The 23960-nt window shown below is 41.9% G+C and overlaps 1 protein-coding gene across 6 annotated transcripts in view; it reads right to left on the reverse strand.

The window, feature by feature from the left end:
* Positions 1–22818, reverse strand: part of Fam193a (family with sequence similarity 193 member A) — a 149366-nt gene extending 126548 nt beyond the window's left edge. For 4 of the 6 annotated variants that reach the window (XR_009224846.1, XR_009224845.1, XM_058572474.1 and 1 more), the window contains exon 1: positions 733–2447. Coding sequence is in view for 3 of the 6 variants with exons in the window: in XM_058572474.1 (XP_058428457.1) it covers positions 733–768 (36 nt within the window). In the remaining 3 variants the exon portion in view is untranslated. Of the gene's footprint in view, positions 1–732; positions 2452–22713 lie in introns of those variants that run through there. The other 2 variants (XM_046423623.2, XM_058572475.1) reach the window with 2 other exon arrangements.
* Between the last annotated feature and the right edge of the window lie 1142 nt (positions 22819–23960).

A 23960-nucleotide genomic window follows, 5' to 3' on the forward strand; every position in this document is an offset into this window, starting at 1 on the left:
CGGCTTGCAAACCAGGGCGGATGGGTGGAAATGAGAGAAGAGCAAAGGGAACTTTGATCTGGGTGTAAGAAAGCACATGCCCAGGTGAAGGGGACTAGAGAACCCATCTGAAGAGGTGACTGAGACACCTAGGAAGCCTTATGCTTCAGGGATCCTCAGTCACTAGGATCCAGGCTCACATGCCATAGGCCACCTAACAAGAGTATTCACTGGAGTGAGGCACTGGAGTAGAGCATTCCTGAGATCACCTGTATCCGTACAGTACCAAGGAAGACACTATGATGAATGCTATTTCTGTGCAGTAAAAAATATACAAAATAGGGCAGGGGTGTAACTCAGTGATAAAGCACAAGCAAGCCCCTGGGTTTAATCCCCAGCACTTAATAAACAAAACAACGACAACAACAAAAATGCATACAAATACAAACACAAAATACGAGATAAAAATAAAACTGTATTTTTGTATATTCATTTTCTTTTCTATTTAAAATACTGTATAACCAAAAATTATAAAAAAAAAATATTTAAGGAAATCAATACAACTTAATATATTTCATTATTTTTTTTAGCATCCTGTTTTAATACTTTCTGCTAAAACCAGGTCTTGGAAGCACCTAAATCCAATTATTTAGACAGTCTGTTTTACTTTCAATCATTGCCCCCCCAAAAAAAAGGTCCTTCTCAAACACATGTGGAGCTAAGTGGAAGAAGTATATCACTAGCTGTACTTACTAGCTCAGGACAGTTGGTTTCCAAACCCATCCACATATTGTGCAAGGGCTTTGATGAAATTCAACTAGTCAATTCACATCTTCCTCACAAGAGGTTCTTGTTCTTACATGGTGACCAGAGAGTATCATGTTTCTGTATTCTTAATAAAAAAGTTCGAAAATCTACTGTTATAACAGGAAGCTTTTAAACAAGCTGAAAAACTCATTCCCAAGTTTAAGTGTTCAGTAAGATGACCATTTATATTATTCTTAGCAAATACACAACACAGTGGAGACAATTCTAAACATCTATTTCAAAACATTCATTATAGCAAATTTTTCTCAAAAAGCAATTTTCTACTCATTGTTAAAATGTCACCTTTACCTTGAGAGGTAAAATTATATGTTTATTTTTCTCAAAAATACTGAATTTGCTAAGTAACTTTCTACTGACAGCCACTTATTACAGAAAAGGTTAGCAATTTAGACCATTCATCTTTATGTAAAAGAAAAATACTTCATCTGAACAGGCAACACTTTTAACCCACCACAAGATAACCAGCAAACCTCTGTGTCTTGCAAGTATTTTCATAGTCACTCCCACCTCATTACAAAATATTGTAAAGATTTAGCACTCTGTAAAGGTTTTGGGATTGCTGTAGGCACTCTCCTGTGTGTCATGTATTGCTTTTTCGGCAGTCCTATCTTAGCCAGGAAGCCTTTTTTTTTTTTTTTTTTTAATTACGAAGAAGCTGCTCTGGTGCATGAGATGTAGCTCAGTGGTAGAGCACTTATCTAGGAGGTTCAATTTCCCAACACGTGAAAAAGAGGGGCCTTCCCCCTCACCACTTAGTTCTAGTTTTACTACAAAACCGCTACATAAGAAATAACTTCAGAATATACATGCTCTGCCTCACCCCATATCCCCCCAAAAAAGCATTTCATCAGAATCTAGCAAAGGCACAGGATTACTCCTGTTACAAACACCACCTTCCATCATACCAGAGCAAACACCCCATGATTTATTCTGATCATTTATTTTTCAAATCTCCTGCAATTGTTTCTATGGAATACTCCAAAAGCATTTGCTGACAAAGCAATGTATTTCTTTTGTTGCCATATTGTTTCCTATGTATTATTCTAACATTCAGCCCACTTTCCCACCAACTGCTACAGAAAGAGCTTTTCCCAATGGTAGATGTCTGTCTTTCAGTACCGGATAACAGTGGCAGATGTTGCAGACTGGCTCTACCAACTCCACAGCTGAGTGCTGTACTTGGAAATCCAGCAAACATCCTGTTCCTCCAGACCTTTTAAAAAGGCCGAATGTACCTAATTCTCCATATTAAGTATCTGCCCCTGGCAAGCCAGCTAGAGCTGCTTCTGCAACTGAACCCTACCAAATACAGAAAAATGGCCTAGAAGTCAGGCACAGTGGTGCAAGTATGTAATCCCAGCAACTTGGGAGGCTGAGGCAGGAGGATCACAAGTTCTAGGATAGCCTGGGCAATTAAGTAAGGTCTTATATCTCAAAACAAAACATAAAAAGGGCTGGAGTGTAGCTCAGTGGTAGAGGTAGAGCACCCTGGGCTCAACCCTCAGTGTGAACATAGATGTGTGTGTACACACATATACATACACAAAAGAAAGAATAAAAGAAATATAGGATAGAAACTTTGAAAGGTTTAAGCTTCAGCTTAATGAAACTATAAAAACATGAGTAACTAATGTCTTCAAACACAGTCACAAAATTTATAGGAAGTGCTTTCTTCTGGACACATTCTTTTTTTTTATTATTTTATTTTTTACTTTTTTAAGAGAGAGAACTTTTTAATATTTATTTTTTAGTTTTTGCGGACACAACATCTTTGTTTTTGTATGTGGTGCTGAGGATTGAACCCGGGCCGCACGCATGCCAGGCAAGCGCGCTACGGCTTGAGCCACATCCCCAGCCCCTGGACACATATTCTTAAAATGTTTTGCCAGCTATAAAGGCGTCCCCACTCCCCAATCTCTTAAAGTGAGATAACCACTTCAGGTATAGCTGGTCACTAATAAAGTGAATATAAATCCATATCTTGAATAATCTTTGGGAGCTGACTCTGCTTAGTTTTTGTTTTGTTTTTGTACCAGGAACTGAACCCAGGGTCACTTAACCACTGAGCCACATCCCCAGCCATTTTTTGTTTTTATTCTGAAGCAAGGTCTCACTAAGTACCCTGGGCCTCACTAAATTGCAGAGATTGGTCTTGAACTTGCATCCTCCTGCCTTAGCTTCTTAAACTGCTGGGATTACAAGCATATGCCACCGTGCCAGGCTCTACTTAGATAATCTCTAACTTTGTTATGTGGCTAGGAGAAGCTGGTGCAGAAAGCAGAAGTGCAGGCTCTACCTTGTGTGTTCCTATTATCCCCCATGTTTTCATGATGAGCACTATCTTTAATCCAAGGTTTGTTTCAGTTTAGCCTATCCTATCAGAACCAGTTTAATTAAAACCAGACAGTAGGGCTGAGGATGTGGCTCAAGCGGTAGCGCGCTCGCCTGGCATGCGTGCGGCCCGGGTTCAATCCTCAGCACCACATACAAACAAAGATATTGTATCCGCTGAAAGCTAAAAAAAATAAATAAAAATTCTCTCTCTCTCTCTCTCTCTCTCTCTCTCTCTCTTTGAAAAAAACAAACAACAACAAAAAAAAAACCAGACAGTAGAATCTATGAGTGCACCAGAGGAGCGCTACATAAATGCCCAGTTTTCCACAGCTGTATACCTCAAGTGAGAATACATGTTAAGTCACAAGTCCATCTCCCTCCCGCCTCAGGACTGCTCAGAATTCAGGCAAGATCCCTGCACTGCGGATCACCACAGTGGGCAGTGAGAGTTTGTAAAGTTTAGTGTCCTACCTAGAAATTAAGTGCTGGGCTGGGGACATAGCTCAGTTGGTAGAGTGCTTGACTCGCATGCACAAAGTCCTGGGTTCAGTCCCCAGCACCACCAAAAAAAAGAAATTAAGTGCCAACATGTTCTTCCCACAGCCCAAACGGTTTATCAAACACGCATGACAGGTCCCTGACACACACTTCAGAGACACATACAAAAGGCAGCAGGTAATCACTGAAACTGAATGACACAGAAATGACAAAGAACTGTCATAAAGTTAACAAAGACCTTCAGGATTATCTAGCACAATTTTCTTATCTGACAAATACTGAAAAGGTGCCCAATGCACAACCACATATGGTTGACCTGAGACCTTTTGACAAAAACTTTTTTTTTATGTATTTATTTATTTTTTTAGTTGTAGATGGACATAATACCTTTATTTTATTTATTTATATGTGGTGCTGAGGATTGAACCTGGTGCCTCACACATGCTAGGTGAGCCCTCTACCACTGAGCCACAATCCCAGCCCCCAAAACTCTTTTTGACAAGTTTACTAGTAAACAAACCAACAATGTCTAAGCATTATTATATAACATGGGAAGAGTACAGTCTGAACGAAGGTCCCAATCATTCTTCCACAATGTTGAAGACATACCAACCTCCCATCTGAGTTTCCAATTATCTGTCAGAAATACCAAATGTAAATCTGAACTTGAAGAACCAACCAAATACAGAATCAAATATATAATGGTAACTGGTATGGATATTGAAGTAAGTGAACTCACCAAAGCCAGGGAGTAAGAGAAACAATAGTCAAGAGAACCACAATGCAGCTATACATACAAAGACAAAGTATTTTCCAGAAATTCATATATAATCAAAGTCAAATGCAAAAAAGTTCAAAAAGAATCATGACCAAAAAACAACTACAGGTCTTGGAAAGGATGTGATGGCTTAATAACCTTGGGAAAGACTGATGACAGAAGCAGATACAAGAGCTGGAAAAGGGGATAAAACATGAATGGAGGAGAAGAAAGCAGAAGCAAACAATATCAACCAGTACCACTGGCCAGGATTTCAAGTCATTTGGTGGACAGGAGAAATCTTGTTGGATAAAATGGTACCTTATAGGGTTAGGCAAAATCAAAAGAAGGACTGAGGAGTAGGGAAGAGAAGTTGGAAGACTCAAAATATGAACACTAAGAAAAATAATACCATGAAAGAGGAAAGATGCAGGACAGAAAAGTTGACACCCTGAAAAGGGCTTGGGATAACATATCCACTTATAAACTCTGCAACTGAGTTTCCATCAGCCACAGACTCACTTAAATCCAAGAGTTAAGAAGCTCTGCAATATTGAATTAATCTGGAAAAAGCATAAATGCTTTCTTCAAAAGCATAAATGCTTTCTTCAAAAGCAGAAGGCAAAGAAGAGATTTCAGAGAAAAAGGGAAGAAGGTAGAACTGCAAGAACTCCTGTGGAGTGGCCTGGGCCTCAGCAACACTGCTGAGTGTGTATGAGCTATGTGCTTGTCAAGGACAGGCACCAAGGAAACCTGGAAGGGAGGTAACGACCTGGTCTAGAGGAAAAACATGAGCCCCACGGGGACAGTGCATGACCTCCACCTTAGAGAGAAACAGCAGTTCCCTTCCCAGAAGACAGGAGAGTCCCAAGAAGGCACGGAGGTGAGAGGAACAGCCTGCTCAAGCTGTGCAGATGCATCACACAACCAGCACAGCAAGACCACTAGGCCTGGAGGACTCAAAGCCTGGAATAAGGAGATAAAAGGAAGCAAAGAGCAAGATGGATGCTGACCAGCCAGACCCAATCAGCAAGGCTCTGGCGGGCAAGGGATAGTAGTAGGAGCAAGTGAAGGTGCCACCAAAGAAAGCGGAAGATTCTCCCCTGCTCAGGCGGAAGGGCAGATGGAACAGGAGTAGGGAGGGTGGAAGAAAGCAGCAGACCAGGTTCCAGACTAGGCTTGGAGGAAGAGAAAACATAGGCTGAATGAGAGCAAGGAGAACTAGGATAGCAAGACAGTTTTCTTTTCTTTTAATTTTAATTTTTTTAGTTGTACTTGGACACAATACCTTTATTTTGTTCATTAACTTTTATGTGGTGCTGAGGATCAACCCAGGGCCTCATACATGCTAGGCAAGCACTCTGCCACTGAGCCCCAGCCCCAACCCCAGAAGCGGGAGGCGGTACTGAATCAGGGGCACTTAGCCACTGAGCCACATCCCCAGCCCTATTTTGTATTTTATTTAGAAACCGGGTCTCACTGAGTTGCTTAGCACCTTGCTTTTGCTGAGGCTGGCTTTGAACTTAAGATCCTCCCATCTTGGCCTCCCAAGTGGCTGGGATTACAGGCATGTGCCACTATGCCCAGGCTTCAGTTTTTGTTTTTGTTTGTTTATTTGTTTGTTGTAGTGCTAAGAATTGAACCCATGTTATTGTGCATGTGAGGCAAGCACTCTACCAGCTGAGCTATATTCCTAGGCCCTCAGCTTCAGTTTCCTACCTTGAGTGAGGACTAAGTAATAAATGCCACTAGAAACTGAAGGTGCTGACTACAACATTTAGAGGAATTTTTCAAACTCAACAACAAACACTACCTCAGCAAAAGGAAAAAAAAAAAAATCACCAGTCTCACAATACTCTAAGTCTAATCTGCTATGCCAGCGTGCCTACCAACAAACTGCATGGATCATCTGTAAACACACAAAAACACAATGAACATTTCAACTCACAGCTTATGGAGAGACATTTAACCGCAACGACCAGCTGACATATCCAAACCCTCCTATTATTCTAATAAGGGAAGGAGGAAGACAGTAGCTACAATTTAGGACTGTTAATACATGATGGTGTTTTTTATGCTTTTAAAAGCAGAAAGCAGGGCTGGGGTTGTGGTTCAGAGGTAGAGTGCTCGCCTAGCACGTGGTAGGCCCTTGGTTCGATCCTCAGCACCACATACAAATAAATAAATTAAATAAAGGTTTAAAAAAAAAAAAGCAGAAAGCAGCTGGATACAGTTGCACACACCTGTAATCCCAGTCATTTGGGAGGTTGGGGCAAGAGGATCCCAAGTTCAAAGCCAGCCTCAGCAATTTAGCAAGATCCTAAAGCAACTTAGCAAGACCCTGTCTCAAAACATAAAAAAAAAAAAAAAAAAAAAAAGAAAGAAAGAAAAAAATAGGACTGGAGGTGTGATATGGCTCAGTGAATAAACACCCCTGGGTTCAACCCCTGGTAACAAAAAAAAAAAAAAAGGGAAGCAGCAGCAACAACAATATATAAGCACAGTTAAGAATTCATTTATGAGGGCTGGGGATGTGGCTCAAGCGGTAGCGTGCTCGCCTGGCATGCGTGCGGCCCGGGTTCCATCCTCAGCACCACATACAAACAAAGATGTTGTGTCCGCCAAAAACTAAAAAATAAATATTAAAAAAAAATTCTCTCTCTCTCTCTCTCTCCCCCACTCTTTCTTTTTTTTTTTTTTTTAAATATTTATTTATTTATTTATTTTAGTTCTCGGCGGACACAACATCTTTGTTTGTATGTGGTGCTGAGGATCGAACCCGGGCCGCATGTATGCCAGGCGAGCACGCTATTGCTTGAGCCACATCCCCAGCCCCCCCCACTCTTTCTTAAAAAAAAAAAAAAAAAAGAATTCATTTATGGAATTTCTTCATCTAATGCAACAAACTTCATCAGGGCCTGGTAACCCCTTTCTCTACACTAACCTGATCAGTGACCAGGAATTTGTAACCTCTAACAGATTGTCAAGAGGGGCTGAGCTCCCAGGTGTAACCTGAAGAATGTCTGTCCTGCTGGACTATTTCACCACAGTGGAATAAACACCAAATATTTCTACAAAGAAAGAACTATGAAATCGAAAGCTCACTAAATTCATAACTAAGGCAGCTAAAAAGAATTACAATTCTGGACCACTAAATACAAAGTAGTGTCCTGGATTAAACCCTGGGAGAGAAATAGGATATTAGTGAAACAGAAACAAAATCTGTAGTTAGCAATGTTGTACCAACATTCACTTCCCTAGTTGTGACAAATATCAATATTCCATAAGATGTCAACACTAGGAAAAGTTGGCTGAAGGGAATACAGGAACTCTCTACACTATCTTGGTCACTAGTCTATAAATCTAGTTTTCATTTTTACTTCTTCTTTGAGCTAAGTTTTCACTGTATGGTGTTTATTTACTTATTCAATTTTGAGATGGAGTCTCATGCTATGGTTGCCCAGCTGGTCCTGAACTCCTAGACTCAAGCAATTTTCCTGCCTAAGCCTCCTAAGTACCTGGGACTCTAGGCATAACAAAGCCTATCTTGTAAATCTAGAACTCCCTCAAAATAAGGTCTGGGGCATGGCTCAGTTGTAGTATGTATGCCTAGCAGGTTCAAGAACCTGAGTTTGATCCCCAAACATCACCACCAAAAAAAAAAAAAAAAAAAAACACCAAAATAATAAGTTTAACCAGGTACACTGAGTGGCACAGGCCTGTAATCCCAGCTACTCAGGAGGCTAAAGCAGAAGGGCAGAAAGTTCAAAGTCAGCCTGGGCAATTTAGCAAGAACCTGTTACCAAAAAAAGGGGGGCGGGTAGCTCAGTGGTAAAGCACCACTGGGTTCAAGCCCTAATACTGAGGGAGGGAGGGAGGAAGGGAGGAAGGAAGGAAAAAATTAAAAATGACTTATTTGTTTTTTGTAGTGCAGAGGATGGAGCCCAGGGCCTACAGAAAGTTTAGGCAAGCATTCTACCTCAGATCTACAATCTCAGACTCTTTATTTTGTTTTAAGGTAGGGTCTCACTAAATTGTCCAAGCTGACTCAAACTTGAGATCCCTCTGTCTCAGCCTTCTGAGCAGGAGGATTATAGGTGTGCCTAGACCAAAACTGATTTCTATAAGTAAAAACAAAACAAATGTTTTATAGGCCCATGAGATATAAGTTATTTGATTTCAACTCATACTGGTTAAACTGTCTCTAAAAGAAGATGGATTGGGGCTGGGGATGTGGCTCAAGCGGTAGCATGCTCACCTGGCATGCCTGCGGCCCGGGTTCGATCCTCAGCACCACATACAAAACAAAGATGTTGTGTCCGCCAAAAACTAAAAAAACAAATATTAAAAAAAAAAAAAAATTCTCTCTCTCTCTCTCTCTCTCTTTAAAAAAGAAAAAAAAAAGAAGAAGAAGAAGAAGAAGAAGAAGATGGATTGGACAAGCCCAATATCACATTGTGAGAAACAGAAAATCTGGTGGTTCGTTTTCAGAATATAGTACAATTGGATCCAATTGTAGCCATTTTAATTGTAGCCCTTCCCCAGATAGGCTCACTAACCAGATTCTGTAGCACACCCTTCTGGCAAAAGTAAAGGTTTACCTCCTTGCCCACCCACTTTCGAACAAGTGTTTTGACTCTTGTGGTCCCTTGTTATTTCTTCTTTTTTGTTTTTTAATGTTTATTTTTTAGTGTAGTTGGACATAATACCTTTATTTATCTTTATGTGGTGTTGAGAATCAAACCCAAGGCCTTAACAACATGCCTATAATTCCTGTTACTCAGGAGGCTGAGGCAGGAGGATCATGAGTTCAAAGCTAGCCTTGGCAAAAAGCAAGATTCTAAGCAACTCAGTGAGACCCCATCTCTAAACAAAATACAAAAAAGGGGTGGGAATTTGGCTCAGTGGTTGATGTCCCTTAGTTCAATCCCTGGTACCAAAAATAATAATACAAAAAAGGGCTGGGTGGTTGAATGCCCCTGAGTTCAATCCCTGGTTCCAAAAATAATAATAATAATTTTAAAAGGGTTGGGGATGTAGTTCAGGGATAGAGTCCCTGGGTTCAAACTAAATAAACTGTAAAGAGATGTCAACAAACCACATTATATGTTCACATGTTCATATGTGTGTACAAAAACATACATAAATATAATTTGTGTTTCCATGTTGATGTAATCCAGCAAATCAGTTTATAAAGCCTATTGGGTCAAAAAGTTCAGTGAAAAGCCAGGTGTGGTGGCACACACCTGTAATCCCAGTCATTCAGGAAGCTGAGGCAGAAAGATCGCAAGTTCCAGGCCAGCCTAAACAACTTAGGGAGAAAGTGTTTCAAAAAATTTTTAAAAGGGGCTGGGAATGTCATCAGGTAAAGTGTTCCTGGTTCAATCCCCTGTACCAAAAAAAAAAAAAAAATCATGAAGAAGTGCTGGGAATATAGCTCAACTGGTAGAGTGCTTGCCTTGCATGCACAAGGCCCTGGGTTTGATTCTCAGCAGAAAAAAAAATAATAATAATAATAATAATGTTGATGAAGAGAACTATATGAAACATAATGCACATGGCAGAATACCAAACTAGTACGAAACACTCAATTAGCAATTAATTCAGGAAAAAAGACCTCAAATTAGAAAGTATATTTCATATATACATTATAACTAAAACCGAAAATATGAATATGTATTATTAACGAAAGTTGACTAAGCAGCTGTCTACAAGAAACGCATGTCAAGTAAAATAACATATATGTAGGTTAAGTAAAAGGATAGAAAAAGATATACCAAAAAATACTAATTAAAAGAAAGCTGAAGGTGTGGGGCTGTAGCTCAGTGGCAGAACACTTGCCTAGCACGTGTGAGGCACTGGGTTTGATCCTCAGCACCACATAAAAATAAATAAAATAAAGGTCCATCAACAACTTAAAAAATAATAATAATAATAAGACTTCAGAGTCAAGAAAACTACCAAAGATGAGAAGAACATAACTTAAGTGACAAAAAGGGTCAATTCATCAAGAAAACAAACAATTCTAAGTGTATATGCACCAAACAACAAAGATTAAAAAATGCATGAAGGGAAAACTAAATAAACTGTAAGGAGATGTCAACAAACCACATTCTAATAACAGACCTCAACTCTCCTTTCTCAGCAATAAAAGGAACTAGGAGACCAAAAAAACAGCAAGAATACACAAGAATTGGGCTGGGGTTGTGGCTCAGCAGTAGAGGGCTCACCTAGCCCTGGGTTCAATCCTTAGCACCACATAAAAATAAATAAAATAAAGGTATTGTGTCCAACTACAACTAAAAAATAAATATTAAAAATAAAAAGAATACACAAGAATTGAACAAAACTATAAACCAACCAGATATAATGGACATTTAGAAAACACTCTACCTAAGCTAGGTGTGGTAGCCTATACTTGTAATCCCAGCTTCTTGGGATGCTGAGGTACGATAATCACAAATTTGATAAAGTCCTTGGGTTTGATCACCAGTACCACAAAATAGAAAAAAGAATTAAAGAAAATCCACCCAAAAATAACACAAAATACATTTTTTAGTGTACGTGTAACATTCATCAACATAAACAATAGAACTGCAAAATTTTTGAAAAAAATAAAACCATAAAAAGACATTCTCTGACCACAAGAGAATTAGACTAGAACTCAGTAACAAAAAGAGAACAGGAGGGGCTGGGGATGTGGCTCAAGTGGTAGCGCGCTCGCCTGTCATGCGTGCGGCGCGGGTTCGATCCTCAGCACCACATACAAAGATGTTGTGTCCGCCAATAACTAACTAACTAACTAAATATATATATAAAAAAAAGATGTTGTGTCCGCCGAAAACTAAAAAAAATAAATATTAAAAAACTCTCTCTCTCTCTCTCTCCTCTCTCCCCCTCTCTCTTTAAAAAAAAAAAAAAAAAAAAAGAGAACAGGAGGGGCTGGGGTTGTAGCTCAGCGGTATAGCGCTTGTAGAGCGCTTGCCTCGCACATGCGGGAACCTGGGTTTGATCCTCAGCACCACAAACAAAAAAATTAAACAAGTGTAATGGAGGTGTTGTGTCAAACTACAACTAAAAAATAAATATTAAAAAAAAAGAGAACAGGAAATTTAACAATGTACTTTAAAACAACCCATGAGTCAAAGAAGATTCAAAGGAAATGAGAAAACTTTTAAATTGAATATAAATGAAAGTACATCATACAAAAATTTGTGAGATGCAGCTAAAGTATAGCTTACACAGAAGTTGAGAGCATTCAATAATACTTAAAGAAGAAAAATAGATGCTGGGCATGGTGGTACACGCCTGTAATCTCAGCAACTGGGGAGGCTGAGGCAGAAGGATCTTGAGTTCAAACCCAGCCTCAGGAACTCAGCGAGGCGCTAAGCAACTCACTGAGACCCTGTCTCTAATAAAACAAACCAAAAAAAAGGGGCTGGGAATGTGGCTCAGTGGTTAGGCACCCCTGGATTCAATCCCTGCTACAAAAAAGAAAAGAAAAAAGAAAAAGAAATTAAAGAAAGGTCTCAAATCAATAATCTAAACTGCTATCTTCTACCTGAAATTCTCAAACCCAAGCAAATCAGGCATGGTGATGCACATTTGTGACCCCAGCTACTCAGAAGGCCAAGATAGGAGGATCACAAGTTCAAGATCAACCTGGAAAACTTAGCAAGATCCTGACTCAAAATAATTTTTTTTTTCAGATAGAGCCCTAATATCCAGAGTATACAAAGAACTCAAAAAATTAGACAATAAGAGAACAAACAACCCAATCAACAAATGGGCCAAGGACCTGAACAGACACTTCTCAGAGGAGGACACACAGTCAATCAACAAGTACATGAAAAAATGCTCACCATCTCTAGCAGTCAGAGAAATGCAAATCAAAACCACCCTAAGATACCATCTCACTCCAGTTAGATTGGCAGCCATTATGAAGTCAAACAACAACAAGTGCTGGCGAGGATGTGGGGAAAAGGGTACACTTGTACATTGCTGGTGGGACTGCAAATTGGTGCAGCCAATTTGGAAAGCAGTATGGAGATTTCTTGGAAAGCTGGGAATGGAGCCACCATTTGACCCAGCTATTCCCCTTCTCGGTCTATTCCCTAAAGACCTAAAAAGAGCATGCTACAGGGACACTGCTACATCTATATTCATAGCAGCACAATTCACAATAGCTAGACTGTGGAACCAACCTAGATGCCCTTCAGTGGATGAATGGATAAAAAAAATGTGGCATTTATACACAATGGAGTATTACTCTGCATTAAAAAATGACAAAATCATAGAATTTACAGGGAAATGGATGGCATTAGAGCAGATTATGCTAAGTGAAGCTAGCCAATCCCTAAAAAACAAATGCCAAATGTCTTCTTTGATATAAGGAGAGTAACTAAGAACAGAGTACGGTCGAAGAGCAGGAGAAGAAGATTAACATTAAACAGGGATGAGAGGTGGGAGGGAAAGGGAGAGAGAAGGGAAAATGCATGGAAATGGAAGGAGACCATCAGAGTTATACAAAAGTACATACAAGAGGAAGTGAGGGGAAGGGGAAAAATAATATAAGGGGGACAAACGAATGTCAGTAGAGGGAGCAGAGAGAGAAGAGGGGAGGGGAGGGGAGGGGAGGGGGGATAGTAGAGGATAGGAAAGGCAGCAGAATACAACAGACACTAGTATGGCAATATGTAAATCAATGGATGTGTAACTGATGTGATTCTGCAATCTGTATATGGGGTAAAAATGGGAGCTCATAACCCACTTGAATCAAATTGTGAAATATGATATATCAAGAACTATGTAATGTTTTGAACAGCCAACAATAAAAAATTAAAAAAAAAAAAAAAAAAAAGTGGCAGGATTGGGGAGCTAGACGTTATTTTAGGGGTACAGCACTTGCCTAATATTGGAAACCCCTGGGTTCAATTCCCAGTATCTGCCCCCCCACTACACACACACACACAAATAACAGTAACACCCACGACCAAGTAGGGTTTATTCTAGGAATGCAAACTGGTTTCATATCCAAAATCAACAATACAATCCACTTATTAGTAGTCTAAAGAAGAAATACTACATGACCATAATCAATTGACTCAAAAAAATTCTGGGGAAAAAAATAAAAAACTCAACATTCACTAATGAAATCTCTCAGTAAACCAGACATAGGAACTTCTTTAAACTGATCATGAGTATTTACAAAAAAAAAAACACACACACACACACTACAACAGACATCATACTTAATGGCTTTCCTCCAACATCCAGAAAAAGGCAGCAATATCCACTCTCATCACTTGGGATCCTGAGCATCAAAGTCCTAACCAGTTTAATAAGACAAGAAAAATAAAAGGAACATAGAACGGGGGAAAAAAAAAAAAAGGAGAAACAATATGATTATTTATTCAGAAAACCCCATGAATCCACAAAAAAATCCCAGAATATATGATTTCAGCAAGACCAAAGGACAGAAAGGAAACACAAAAATATTATATTCCTTTTTATATTTGCAGTGGTGAGGACCAAATCCAGGATCTTGTGCATACTAGGAAAGTGTTTGTTTTTTGTTTGTTTTTAATTTGTACTTTTTAGAAATTCATGACATTAGAGTGTATTTTGACATATTATACCTACATGGAGTATAACTTAGTCTAATTAGGATCTCATTCTTGTAGTCGTACATTATGTGCAGTTACACTGGTGGTGTATTCATATCTAGGAAAATAATATCCAATTCATTCTACTGTCTTTAGGAAAGTAATTCTACCTCTGAGCTACATCCCAAATTTTATTTCTATATACAAATAAAGAAGGTGTGGCTCAGTGGAAAAGCATGTGCTTATTAACATGCTCCAGGACCTGGGTTCAACAGAATAAAGAAAAGAAGGAAAGGAGATAGGGAAGAAGGACAAGAGGGAGGCAGGCATATTTGAAATAGCTAAGAAAAATGAAAAATTAAAAAACATGAAATAAGTACAAATCTAAGAAAAAATGTATAGGATCTGTACCACTAACATCTATAAATCACTAATGGAAGAAATCAAACAACCAATTAATTACAGTCACATCGTTTTCATGCTTTGGAAAATTGACATAGTAAATATATGTCAATTCTCCACCAAACTGATCTATATATAGATTTAAAGTTATTCAAATCAAATCTCAGAAGAACTAATTATTGATATACACAAGCTGATTCTAAAATGCACATAAAAGACAAAGAAAATAACCAGCGAAGTGGTGCATGCCTCTAATCCCAGTTCAGCCAGCCTCAGAAACTTAGTAAGACCCTGACTCAAAATAAAAAATGAAAGAGCTGGGGATGTAGTCAGTGGTAGAATGCCCCTGAGTTAAATCCCCACTATACAAAATAAAACAAAACAAATCATTTAAATCTTTAAGGTTGGAGGAACCACATTATCCAACTTCTAAAAATTATTTTTTTAGTTGTAGGTAGACACAATATCTTTATTTTATTTTTATGTGGTGCTGAAGATTGAATCCAGTGCTTCATAAGTGCTAGGCAAGCACTCTAAACCACTGAGCCACTGAGCCATAACCGCAGTCCCAACTTACCCAATTTTTAAGACACAAGTCATCAAGGCAGTGCAGCACTGGCAATAGACAGACCAATAAATCACTGGAAAAAAACTAGAGTACCCGAATAACCCACACAAGTAAGACCAATTAGCGTTTTAGGGTTGCCTGCTTGTCTTCAGTGCAAGAGATTGAATCCAGGGCCTTGGGCATGCTAGGCATGCTATAACTGGGTTAGGTCTTCCAGACCACCAGTTACTTTTGCCACTTTCAAGAAATGAGTTTGGAGCAATTTGAATTCCACATACAAAGAGGAAAAAGAAAGAAAAGGGAACTTTTACCCAAACTTCCTACCTTATCTGGAATTACACAAAATGAATCAGATCTAAATGTAAAACTATGAAATTTTTAGAATATAAGGAAAAATATCTATAACTTGAAGCTGAAACAAAGTTCTTAGACATGACACCAAACCATAGTTCATAAAAGAAAACAAAATGGTAAATTGTCCAGGTATGGCATACAACTGTAATCCCAGCAACTCGAGAGGTTGAGGCAGAAGGATCACAAGTTCAAGGGCCAGCCTCCACAACTTAGATACCTTTCTTAAAATAAAAAAATAAAAATGTCTGGGGGGTGTAGCTAAGTGGTAGAGCCCCTGGGCTCAATTCTCAGTGCACACACAAAACAAACAATCTTTTTTTTTTTTTTTTTGGTACTGGGGATTAAACTCAAGGCGCTTAACCATTGAGCTACAACCCCAGTCCTTCTTATTTATTTAAATATTTTTTTAGTTTGTTGATGAATTTTAATCATTTATTTATATGTGGTGCTGAGAATTGAACCCAGTGCCTCACACAAGCGAGGTAAACGCTCTACCACTGAGCCACAACCCCAGCCCTTGTTTTTTTTATTTTGAAACAGAGTCTCACTAAGTTCCCTGAAGACCTCACTAAATTGCTGACGCTGACCTCAAACTTGTGATCCTCCTATTGCAGCCTCCCAAGTCTCTAGGATTACAGGCATGCACCACCACACCCAGGCCAAAAAAGAAAGAAACCCACAATCTTGAATATATACCTCTTCTAAGAGAACACAAGAATGGCAAATAAACAGACGATAAGTGTTCAATATGATTAGTCAGTAGGGAAATACAGACTAAAACCACAATGCCACTACATACCTATTTATTAAAATGGTTAAAAAAAAAAAAAAAAAAGAAAGAAAAAGAACTACTGGCAATTCCAACTGCTAGCAAGGATGCAGAGCAACTGAACTCCCACACGTTACTGGTGGGTAGGCAAAATAATACACCTATCTGGAAAACAGTTTGTTTTATGTTACATATGACACAGCTCCTAATCCTTAGCATCATAGAGAAATTAAAATTTAGTTTCACACACCAACTCCACATGAATGTTTATAGCAACTCCATATCCAAGAAAAAAGAAAAACTAGAAACCATCCCAATGTCCACCAAGGAAACAACTAATAAACTGTGGTACATCCATACAATGGACTACTATGCAGTGAAAAGGAACAGGGCTGAGGATACAGCTCAGTGGCTGAATGCTTGACTAGCATGCCTGTGACCCTGGGTTCCATACGCAGCAGAGAGGATTGGTGAAGGTAAAAAGGAACTACTGGTATATGCAACAACTTGAATGAATCTTGGTATTATACTAGGTAAAATAAAGTGTAGCCTCAAAACTTTGCTATCATATGACTACATTTACGTGACTTCCCTGAAATTTAAAAGTATATAAGGAACAGAGTAGTGGTCGCAAAGTGCTTAGGAATCAGGGAGAGATCCCAGGCTGGGGAGGCTGAGGCAGGAAGACTGCGAATTCAAAGCCAACCTCAGCAAAAGCGAGGTGCTAAGAAACTCAGTGAGACCCTGTCTCTAAATAAAATACAAAATAGGGCTGGAGATGTGGCTCAGTGGTTGAGTTCAATTCCCAGTATCCAAAGAAAACAAAAGGAATTAGGGAGAGTATGACTGCACAGGGGTAACATGAGGCAGATTTGTGGATAATGAAACTATATTGTATCCAATTATGACAGTGATTACATGGGACTACATCTGTGCTAAAATTCAAATAACAGGTTGGAGTGTAACTCGATGGTACAGCATTTGCCTACCATGAGCAAGACTGTGGGTTCAATCCCCAGCAATACCCTTCCATCACCAAAATCCAAGTAATAGCACTTTTAAAAAATCAAAGCTGGGGATGTGGCTCAAGCGGTAGCACGCTCGCCTGGCATGCATGCGGCCCGGGTTCGATCCTCAGCACCACATACAAACAAAGATGTTGTGTCCGCCGAAAACTAAAAGATAAATAAATATTAAAAATTCTCTCTCTCCCTCTCTCTTTAAAAAAAAAAAAAAAAATCAAAGCTGGGCATGACTGTGAGCACCTACTATAGTCCCAACTACTTGGGAGGCTGAGGTGGGAGAACCACTTGTGTCCTAGTTAAGACCAGCCAGGGTTAACACAGTGAGGGTTAACACAAAAAACAAACAAAAGCCACCTCACAGCACATGCTGTATTGCCAGCAGATCAGCCTCTGAGGTACCCCACATAGCTGGGACTCCTCAGTCTGAGGCAGGAGGATGCCAAATTCAAGGCCAACCTAAGCAATTTACCAAGGCCCTAAGCAATTTAATAAGATCCTATCTCAAAATAAAAAATTAAAAGGGCTGGGGATGTGTGCAGTGGTAAAGTGCCTCTGGATCCAATCTCCAGTACCAAAAACAAACCCCCCCAAAAAACAGGCATGGTGGCTCATACCTATAATTCCAGCTACCTGGGAAGCTGAGGCAGGAGGATTGCCTCAGCAACTTAGCCTAAACCTGTCTCAAAATAAAAATGGAGGGGGGGGGGGGGCGCACGGGGTTGTGGCTGGCTCAGGGGTAGAATGCTTGCATAGCACATGCGAGGCACTGGGTTCAATTCTCAGCACCACATATGAATAAATAAATTAAATAAAGGCATGTGCTCCAACTATAAAAAATATTAAGGGCTGGGGATGTGGCTCAAATGGTAGTGCGCTCGCCTGGCATGTGGGGGTGCTGGGTTCGATCCTCAACACCACATAAAAATAAAATAAAGCTATTGTGTCCACATAAAAAACTAAAAAATAAATATTTTAAAAATATATATATATATTAAAAAAAATAAATATGGCTGGGGTTGTGGCTCAGTGGAGAGAGCTTGCCTAGGATGCGTGAGGCATGGGTTCGATACCCCGTACCACATAAAAATAAACAAATAAAGGTATTGTGTTCATCTAAAACTAAAAAAAACATTTTAAAAAAATTAAAAGGACTACACGCATACAGTTCAGTGACAAAGCACTGCCTAGGTTCAATCCCCAGTACTGGGGGAAAAAAATCAATTTCATTATATGCTAATTTCTAATGATAAGCATGCAACAGTACCACTTAGGAAAACTGGCTAAATCTACTCAAGTTGAATCATACAAATACTCAGCGATTCCTCTGCCAAGTACATACACCAACTCTCAGGAGTGTTCATGCCCACCAAAAGACATGCTTATCAGCTCCAATTCATATCAGCCTTAAAAAGAAAAAAAAACAAATATCCATCAATATTAGAACATATAAAGTGTCACACAATGGAAACGTATATGCCATGAAAAAGAACAATCAAATGCTACATCAACCCAAAAGCACCTCAAATATAACACCTAGCCAAAGAGCCCCAGCACAAAGTCCTTCTCTATGAAATACCAGTAAAATACATCAAAAAGATACAGATTAGAATGGTAGTAGGAATGACTATGAAAAGGAGAACACATTCTGGGGTATAAGGAGACACTCACTGTACCCTGATATATTCATTACACACGTCTACATATATATAGCAACACTAAATCTCAGAGAGGGTTTGTGATGAGCTGCATCATTTCTAAAACTTACATAGTAACAACGTATGCTAAACCATTAATCTTTTTTTTTTGGGGGGGGGGGTGCGCACACAGTACCCAGAGAGTGAACTCAGGGCCTCTCTACCACTGAGCTGCATCCTCAGCCCTTATTTTTTATTTTGAGACAAGAGTCTTGCTAAATTGTCCAGGATGGCCTCAAACTTGCAACCCTCCTGCCTTAGTCTCCCAAAGAGATGGGATTACAGGTACACACCACCACACCCAGCTAAACAGCTAAAGGTCTGGAAGTTCTAGATTCTTACTTAATTTACTTCTGTGAATTACAGAGTTTCTTAAAGCAAATATAAGAGGAACCTCACTTCATCATGGTAGCAATTTCTACCAGACAGGGAAGACCCCCAAGTATCTATTCCACACATCCATAATCCCACTAGGGCTGTTTGTACAGCAACCACACCACCTAACCTCAACATTATTGAGGTGGCCTTCAACATTATTAACCAAACTCTTCCTTGCCCCCTTTTCAGCCTTGAAAAAGGACTATTACCAATGCCTCAACTATTATTACCTTACCTACACTACAAGAGGGTTTCTCTGACTTTACAATGTTAATATCAATTTAAAAATATATTTTGACCCCTATCCTACCCCAAATGGCATACTTTTATAAATCTCTAACAGGACTACAAAAATAGCCCCAAATTTCCACTCCAGTCCTCCGTGAGTACAAATCAAATGTAATTTAATATTCCAACAAGTGACACAGATCAACTTCCATAATAGAGGAATTCTATTTTTTGTAAATAATACATGTATGACACTTAATTTTGGACACTTATTTAGAAAACAAAATTCTAATGCTATTATTTGTATATTGTACATAATAACTAAATGTTTAACTACCAAAAGATGGAAATAGCATAGTTTTATTTGAAAAAAAAGAAAAATGTTTGTAATATCAGATTGTGAAAAGTTTTAAAGCTTGAAGCATATGAAAAAGGGAACATTAAGCCTTCAAATGCCCATCATGAAGTGTCTGATATGCAAACACCCTGTAAGACCTTCCTATGCCAAGATGGACACACACAGGCCTCACAAATACTACTCTTTTAAGTTTTTCACTTAATACATCATGAGCATTATGAAAATCACACATTAAAATAGAAATGCAAAATAATTAGGGCTATTCATGATATGTTTCACCCACCAATTATTCATCTCAGGGCTAGCCTTTCACAATTAGGATAGAGCAGATGACCACACAAGGTTGTTACAGAAGACCTAGTCCGAGACCCATGCCCAATATTGCTTTTCTCTCTCTCTTTTTTTTTTTTTTCTTTTTTTTGTGGTGCTGGGGATTGAACCCAGGGACTTGAACATGCTAGGCAGACCCTCTTACCACTGGGCTGTATCCTCAGCAGCTCATCCAACATTTTTATTTCACATGTACTACTTCTCCATTTCACAAATGGAAAAAGCTCGATCAATAGCATCTTGCAGCAGAATCGCTAAAAGTCCAACCCAACCTCCTGAAAAATGACATCCGTGAAAACACAGCATTTACTGTGGGCCAACAAGCACTGTTTTAAGCACTTCCTCTGCATTGATTTGTTTAATTCTCACAAAAATCCTAAGAGGTGGGTGCCCTAAAAGGTTGCACAGGGCTCAATCTTCTGAAACCTGTGTTCCCCCAAGCTTTGTACACCAGTTCCTCCTAAGGAGGAAGACAGACTTTCTCCACCTTCTGGTCTGGTGACTCTCTATGGAATGCAGATGCTCCTCTCTGAGAAACACAGGGCTGGGACCCACTAGCTGTTACCTGCTAATATTGTTCTGAGTGCCTGTTTTTGCACCATGACAAGGGACCCAGAGAACTCATCCTCTGTGGGGAAACAATTCAGGGCCTATGAGAATTACATTAAGATCTTCTATCACAAGTACCGAAAACATGTTTAGTCCATGATTAAGACACAACTTGTGAAGAAATTTAAAAGCTTAACAGAGGTCTGGAAGCTGGGATAGTGGTGCCCACGCGTATAATCCTAGTAACTCAGGAGACTGAGGCAGGAGGATCACAAGTTCAAAGTTTGCCTCAGCAACTTAATAAGGCCATAAGCAACTTAGCAAGACCTCTGTCTCAAAATTAAAAAGAAAAAGGGCTGGAGATGTGGCTCAGCTGTTAAGTGGCCCTGGGTTCAATCCTTGGTACCAAAAAAAGGGGAGGGGAGGGGAAAAGAGAGTGGGAGGAAAGGTGAAATAGAAGTGGGGGAGGGGAGCTGGCTGGAGAAGCAACTCAGCGGTAGAGCACTTGCCTAGCATACACAAGGACCTGGGTTCAATCCCCAGTAAAAAAGGGAGTGCAGGAACTACAGAAAAGCTAATTCTTTTCCATGTGTGGGTCAAAATTCAATAGTACCCATTAAATAATTCTCTGAACCCTAACAAGTATTTTATTAATGAAAATGAACAGAAGAGATCAAAAAGTAATAGACATCATTCCATAAACTTTTGTTGGTATGTGTGCATGTTAGAGATTTTCTTTTATAGTGGGTGTAAAACCTTTGATGCATAATAGTTTAACATAACAGTCCTACTAAAAATAATACTTAGGTAGGTATACATTATCTGAGTTTAAAAAGTAATCAGAGTAACAACTAAAAGATCATTTTAACTAATTATTGCAAAGTAAATGGAAATTACTAGAACCCTGAATGGTATGAAAGACTAAAGTGTAAGAATGATATTGTGCTATCAACTAGTTTTTATTGAATTGATAGAAATGGGTTATTTTACATTCAGCCACAGTAAACACTATTAACGTTTTTGCAAAGGATTTGCAAAGAGGGACCTCTCACCCTCCCTTCCCAGAATCACCAAATACGGACCTAAAAAAAATGCACAAGCCTCTCATCCTGGATCCCAAGAACTGCAGCTGTTTTGGGTAAGGGCAACCTCTGGAGATAGACATTCAAGACTATGACCCAGGATCCTAAACAAACTTAACAACATGATGCAAAATAAACTACAATGACCACACTTATACTACAGAGAACACCGGGAGCAGTTCAAGCTCAAACTTAAGCAGACATGCATTTCTGCACTTTTCTGCAACTGCACAAGTATCAAAAAGTCATGCCATATGCAATGATCTCTTATCTGCCCTCACTATATACTGGTCCAACATAGTATTTGGAAGCTCACATAAAACAATCTGTGTCAGGACGTGGCACACAAAAAATCCTAAGGCTTTTTGTTTTATAATCGCAATGTCTTTAAGACAACGCAATGTAAGAGTCCAACTAACACTGTAAGAACTCAAATAACTTTTGAAAAATACTCATTCTCTTTCAGGGGCCAATGCAATCTCTGGAAATGCCCATGCCAACTGCATACCCACGTAGAAATACCTCTTCGAAGTATTACAACCGACAGCGAATAGAGACAGCAGTCCACCACCCGCTGGCCTGCACCAACAGAGCCGAAAATATTTTTTTTTCGAACTCCCCAGCCACACACCACAAACACACCGAGCAAGCAGACGCCTCCCTGCCCCTAAGCACCCGGGGGAGCGGGGCCGGGCCGTGGCCCCGGGAGGCAGTCAGCGGGCTTTCCAAGGCCACGCCGGGGAGGCAGCGCCAACTTCCCGGGCACTTTCCGCCACGCCTCGCCCGGCCCCGCAGGGTTGGAGCGCGGGGCCGACCGCGGCCGACGCGGAGGCCGCAGCGCCGGCTGCCGGCGCCGCCTCGCGCGCCGCGAGCTGTCAGCGGCCGGCGGCCCGTTATCCGCCGGCGCCGCGGCCGCCGCTCGCGAGGGGGCGGCGGCCCCGGCCGCCCGGCCCGACCCCCCGCCGCCACGCTTACCTCAAAGTAGCCTCCGGCGGCGCCGCCCGCGCCCAGGGACCCGTGGGCCGCCGCTGCGCCGCCCAGCAGGCCCGCCGCGCCGCTGGGGCCCGGAGCCTGAGGGCCGCGCAGCGCTGCCGCCGGGCCGGCCTTGCCGCCGCTCGCGGCGCCGTGGCCGCCGCCCGAGCCGCCGCCGCCGCCGCGCTTGTTCTTCCGGCGCCTGGCCCCGCGCTTGGCGTCGGCCGGGCTCATGGCGGGCGGGCGGGCGGCGGGCGGGGAAGGGGCGCGGGCGGACGGGCGCGGGGCCACGGGCGGCGGCGAGGGCGGCGGCGGAGGCGGAGGCGGCGGCGGCAGCGGGCGCTGCGGCCGGCCGGGCGGGGGGCGCGGCGCGGGGTCGCCTCCCGAGCGGGGAGGGCGGGGCGGGCGGGAGCTGCGAGGCGGCCGCTGGCGGGAGGGACGGCGAGTCTACCGGGCCCGGCGCCGCCGCTGACCAGAGTTAGAGTCCAATATGGCGGACACAAGGGGAAAGGGATCCCAGTTTACGTCGGGGGAGGGGGAAGCAGCGGCGGGAGGGGGAGGGGCGCGGGAGCCCTCCCCCGCCTCACTCCGCCCTCCCGGACGCCACCGCCCCTCGCCTCGCTGCCCCGCCCGCCGCTAACGTAGCCGGCGCGCGAAGCACGCCGGGAGCTGAAGTCCGCGCCGCCCGCGCCGCCGCCGGGGCGCCCGCGGCGGGACCACGACTCCCGTCGAGCCGTGCGCACTCAGCAGAGGCGGGGCGGAGCGTGACGTCACGGGCGCGCCAGCATTCCGGCTCCGCCTTGCCGCGCGGCCCTGTGGGCGCTGTAGTCGGCGGAGGGCGGGGTGGTAGACGCGCGGAGTGTAGTTGCGTGGGGGTCGCGCGGTTCCGGCTCTGACGAGCGCCTGCAGCCGTTTGGGCGCGCTGGGGCCGTGCTGGGAAAGCACCGCCGATCTCGCCCCGCCCTAGCCAAGTGCTTCACTCCACCTGCAGCTCGGTGACCTTGGCCAGTCCCGGATCGGTTCGGGGGCTGCAGGCTGCCGCACGGAACCTGGGCAGCGCCGGGTTGGGTCCACGGCGACGATGCCCACCGGCTCAGTTAGGGGCCCGGGGCCCAAAGGCCGCGCTTCCCTCGAGCCGTCTGCCCGCACCCCCGGGCCGATCCGGCCGCCTCTCACCACCTTGCCAGGCGCTTCCGGCCTCGCGGGCCCCCGGGTCCAGGCCAGAGTGCTGGGCCGCTGCCTGGACCCAC

The sequence above is a fragment of the Marmota monax genome, unplaced genomic scaffold (assembly GCF_021218885.2).
Source record: "Marmota monax isolate L192 unplaced genomic scaffold, Marmota_monax_Labrador192_F-V1.1 WCK01_AAM20220418_F8-fsc00009, whole genome shotgun sequence".
NCBI classification, from domain to species: Eukaryota; Metazoa; Chordata; class Mammalia; order Rodentia; family Sciuridae; genus Marmota; species Marmota monax.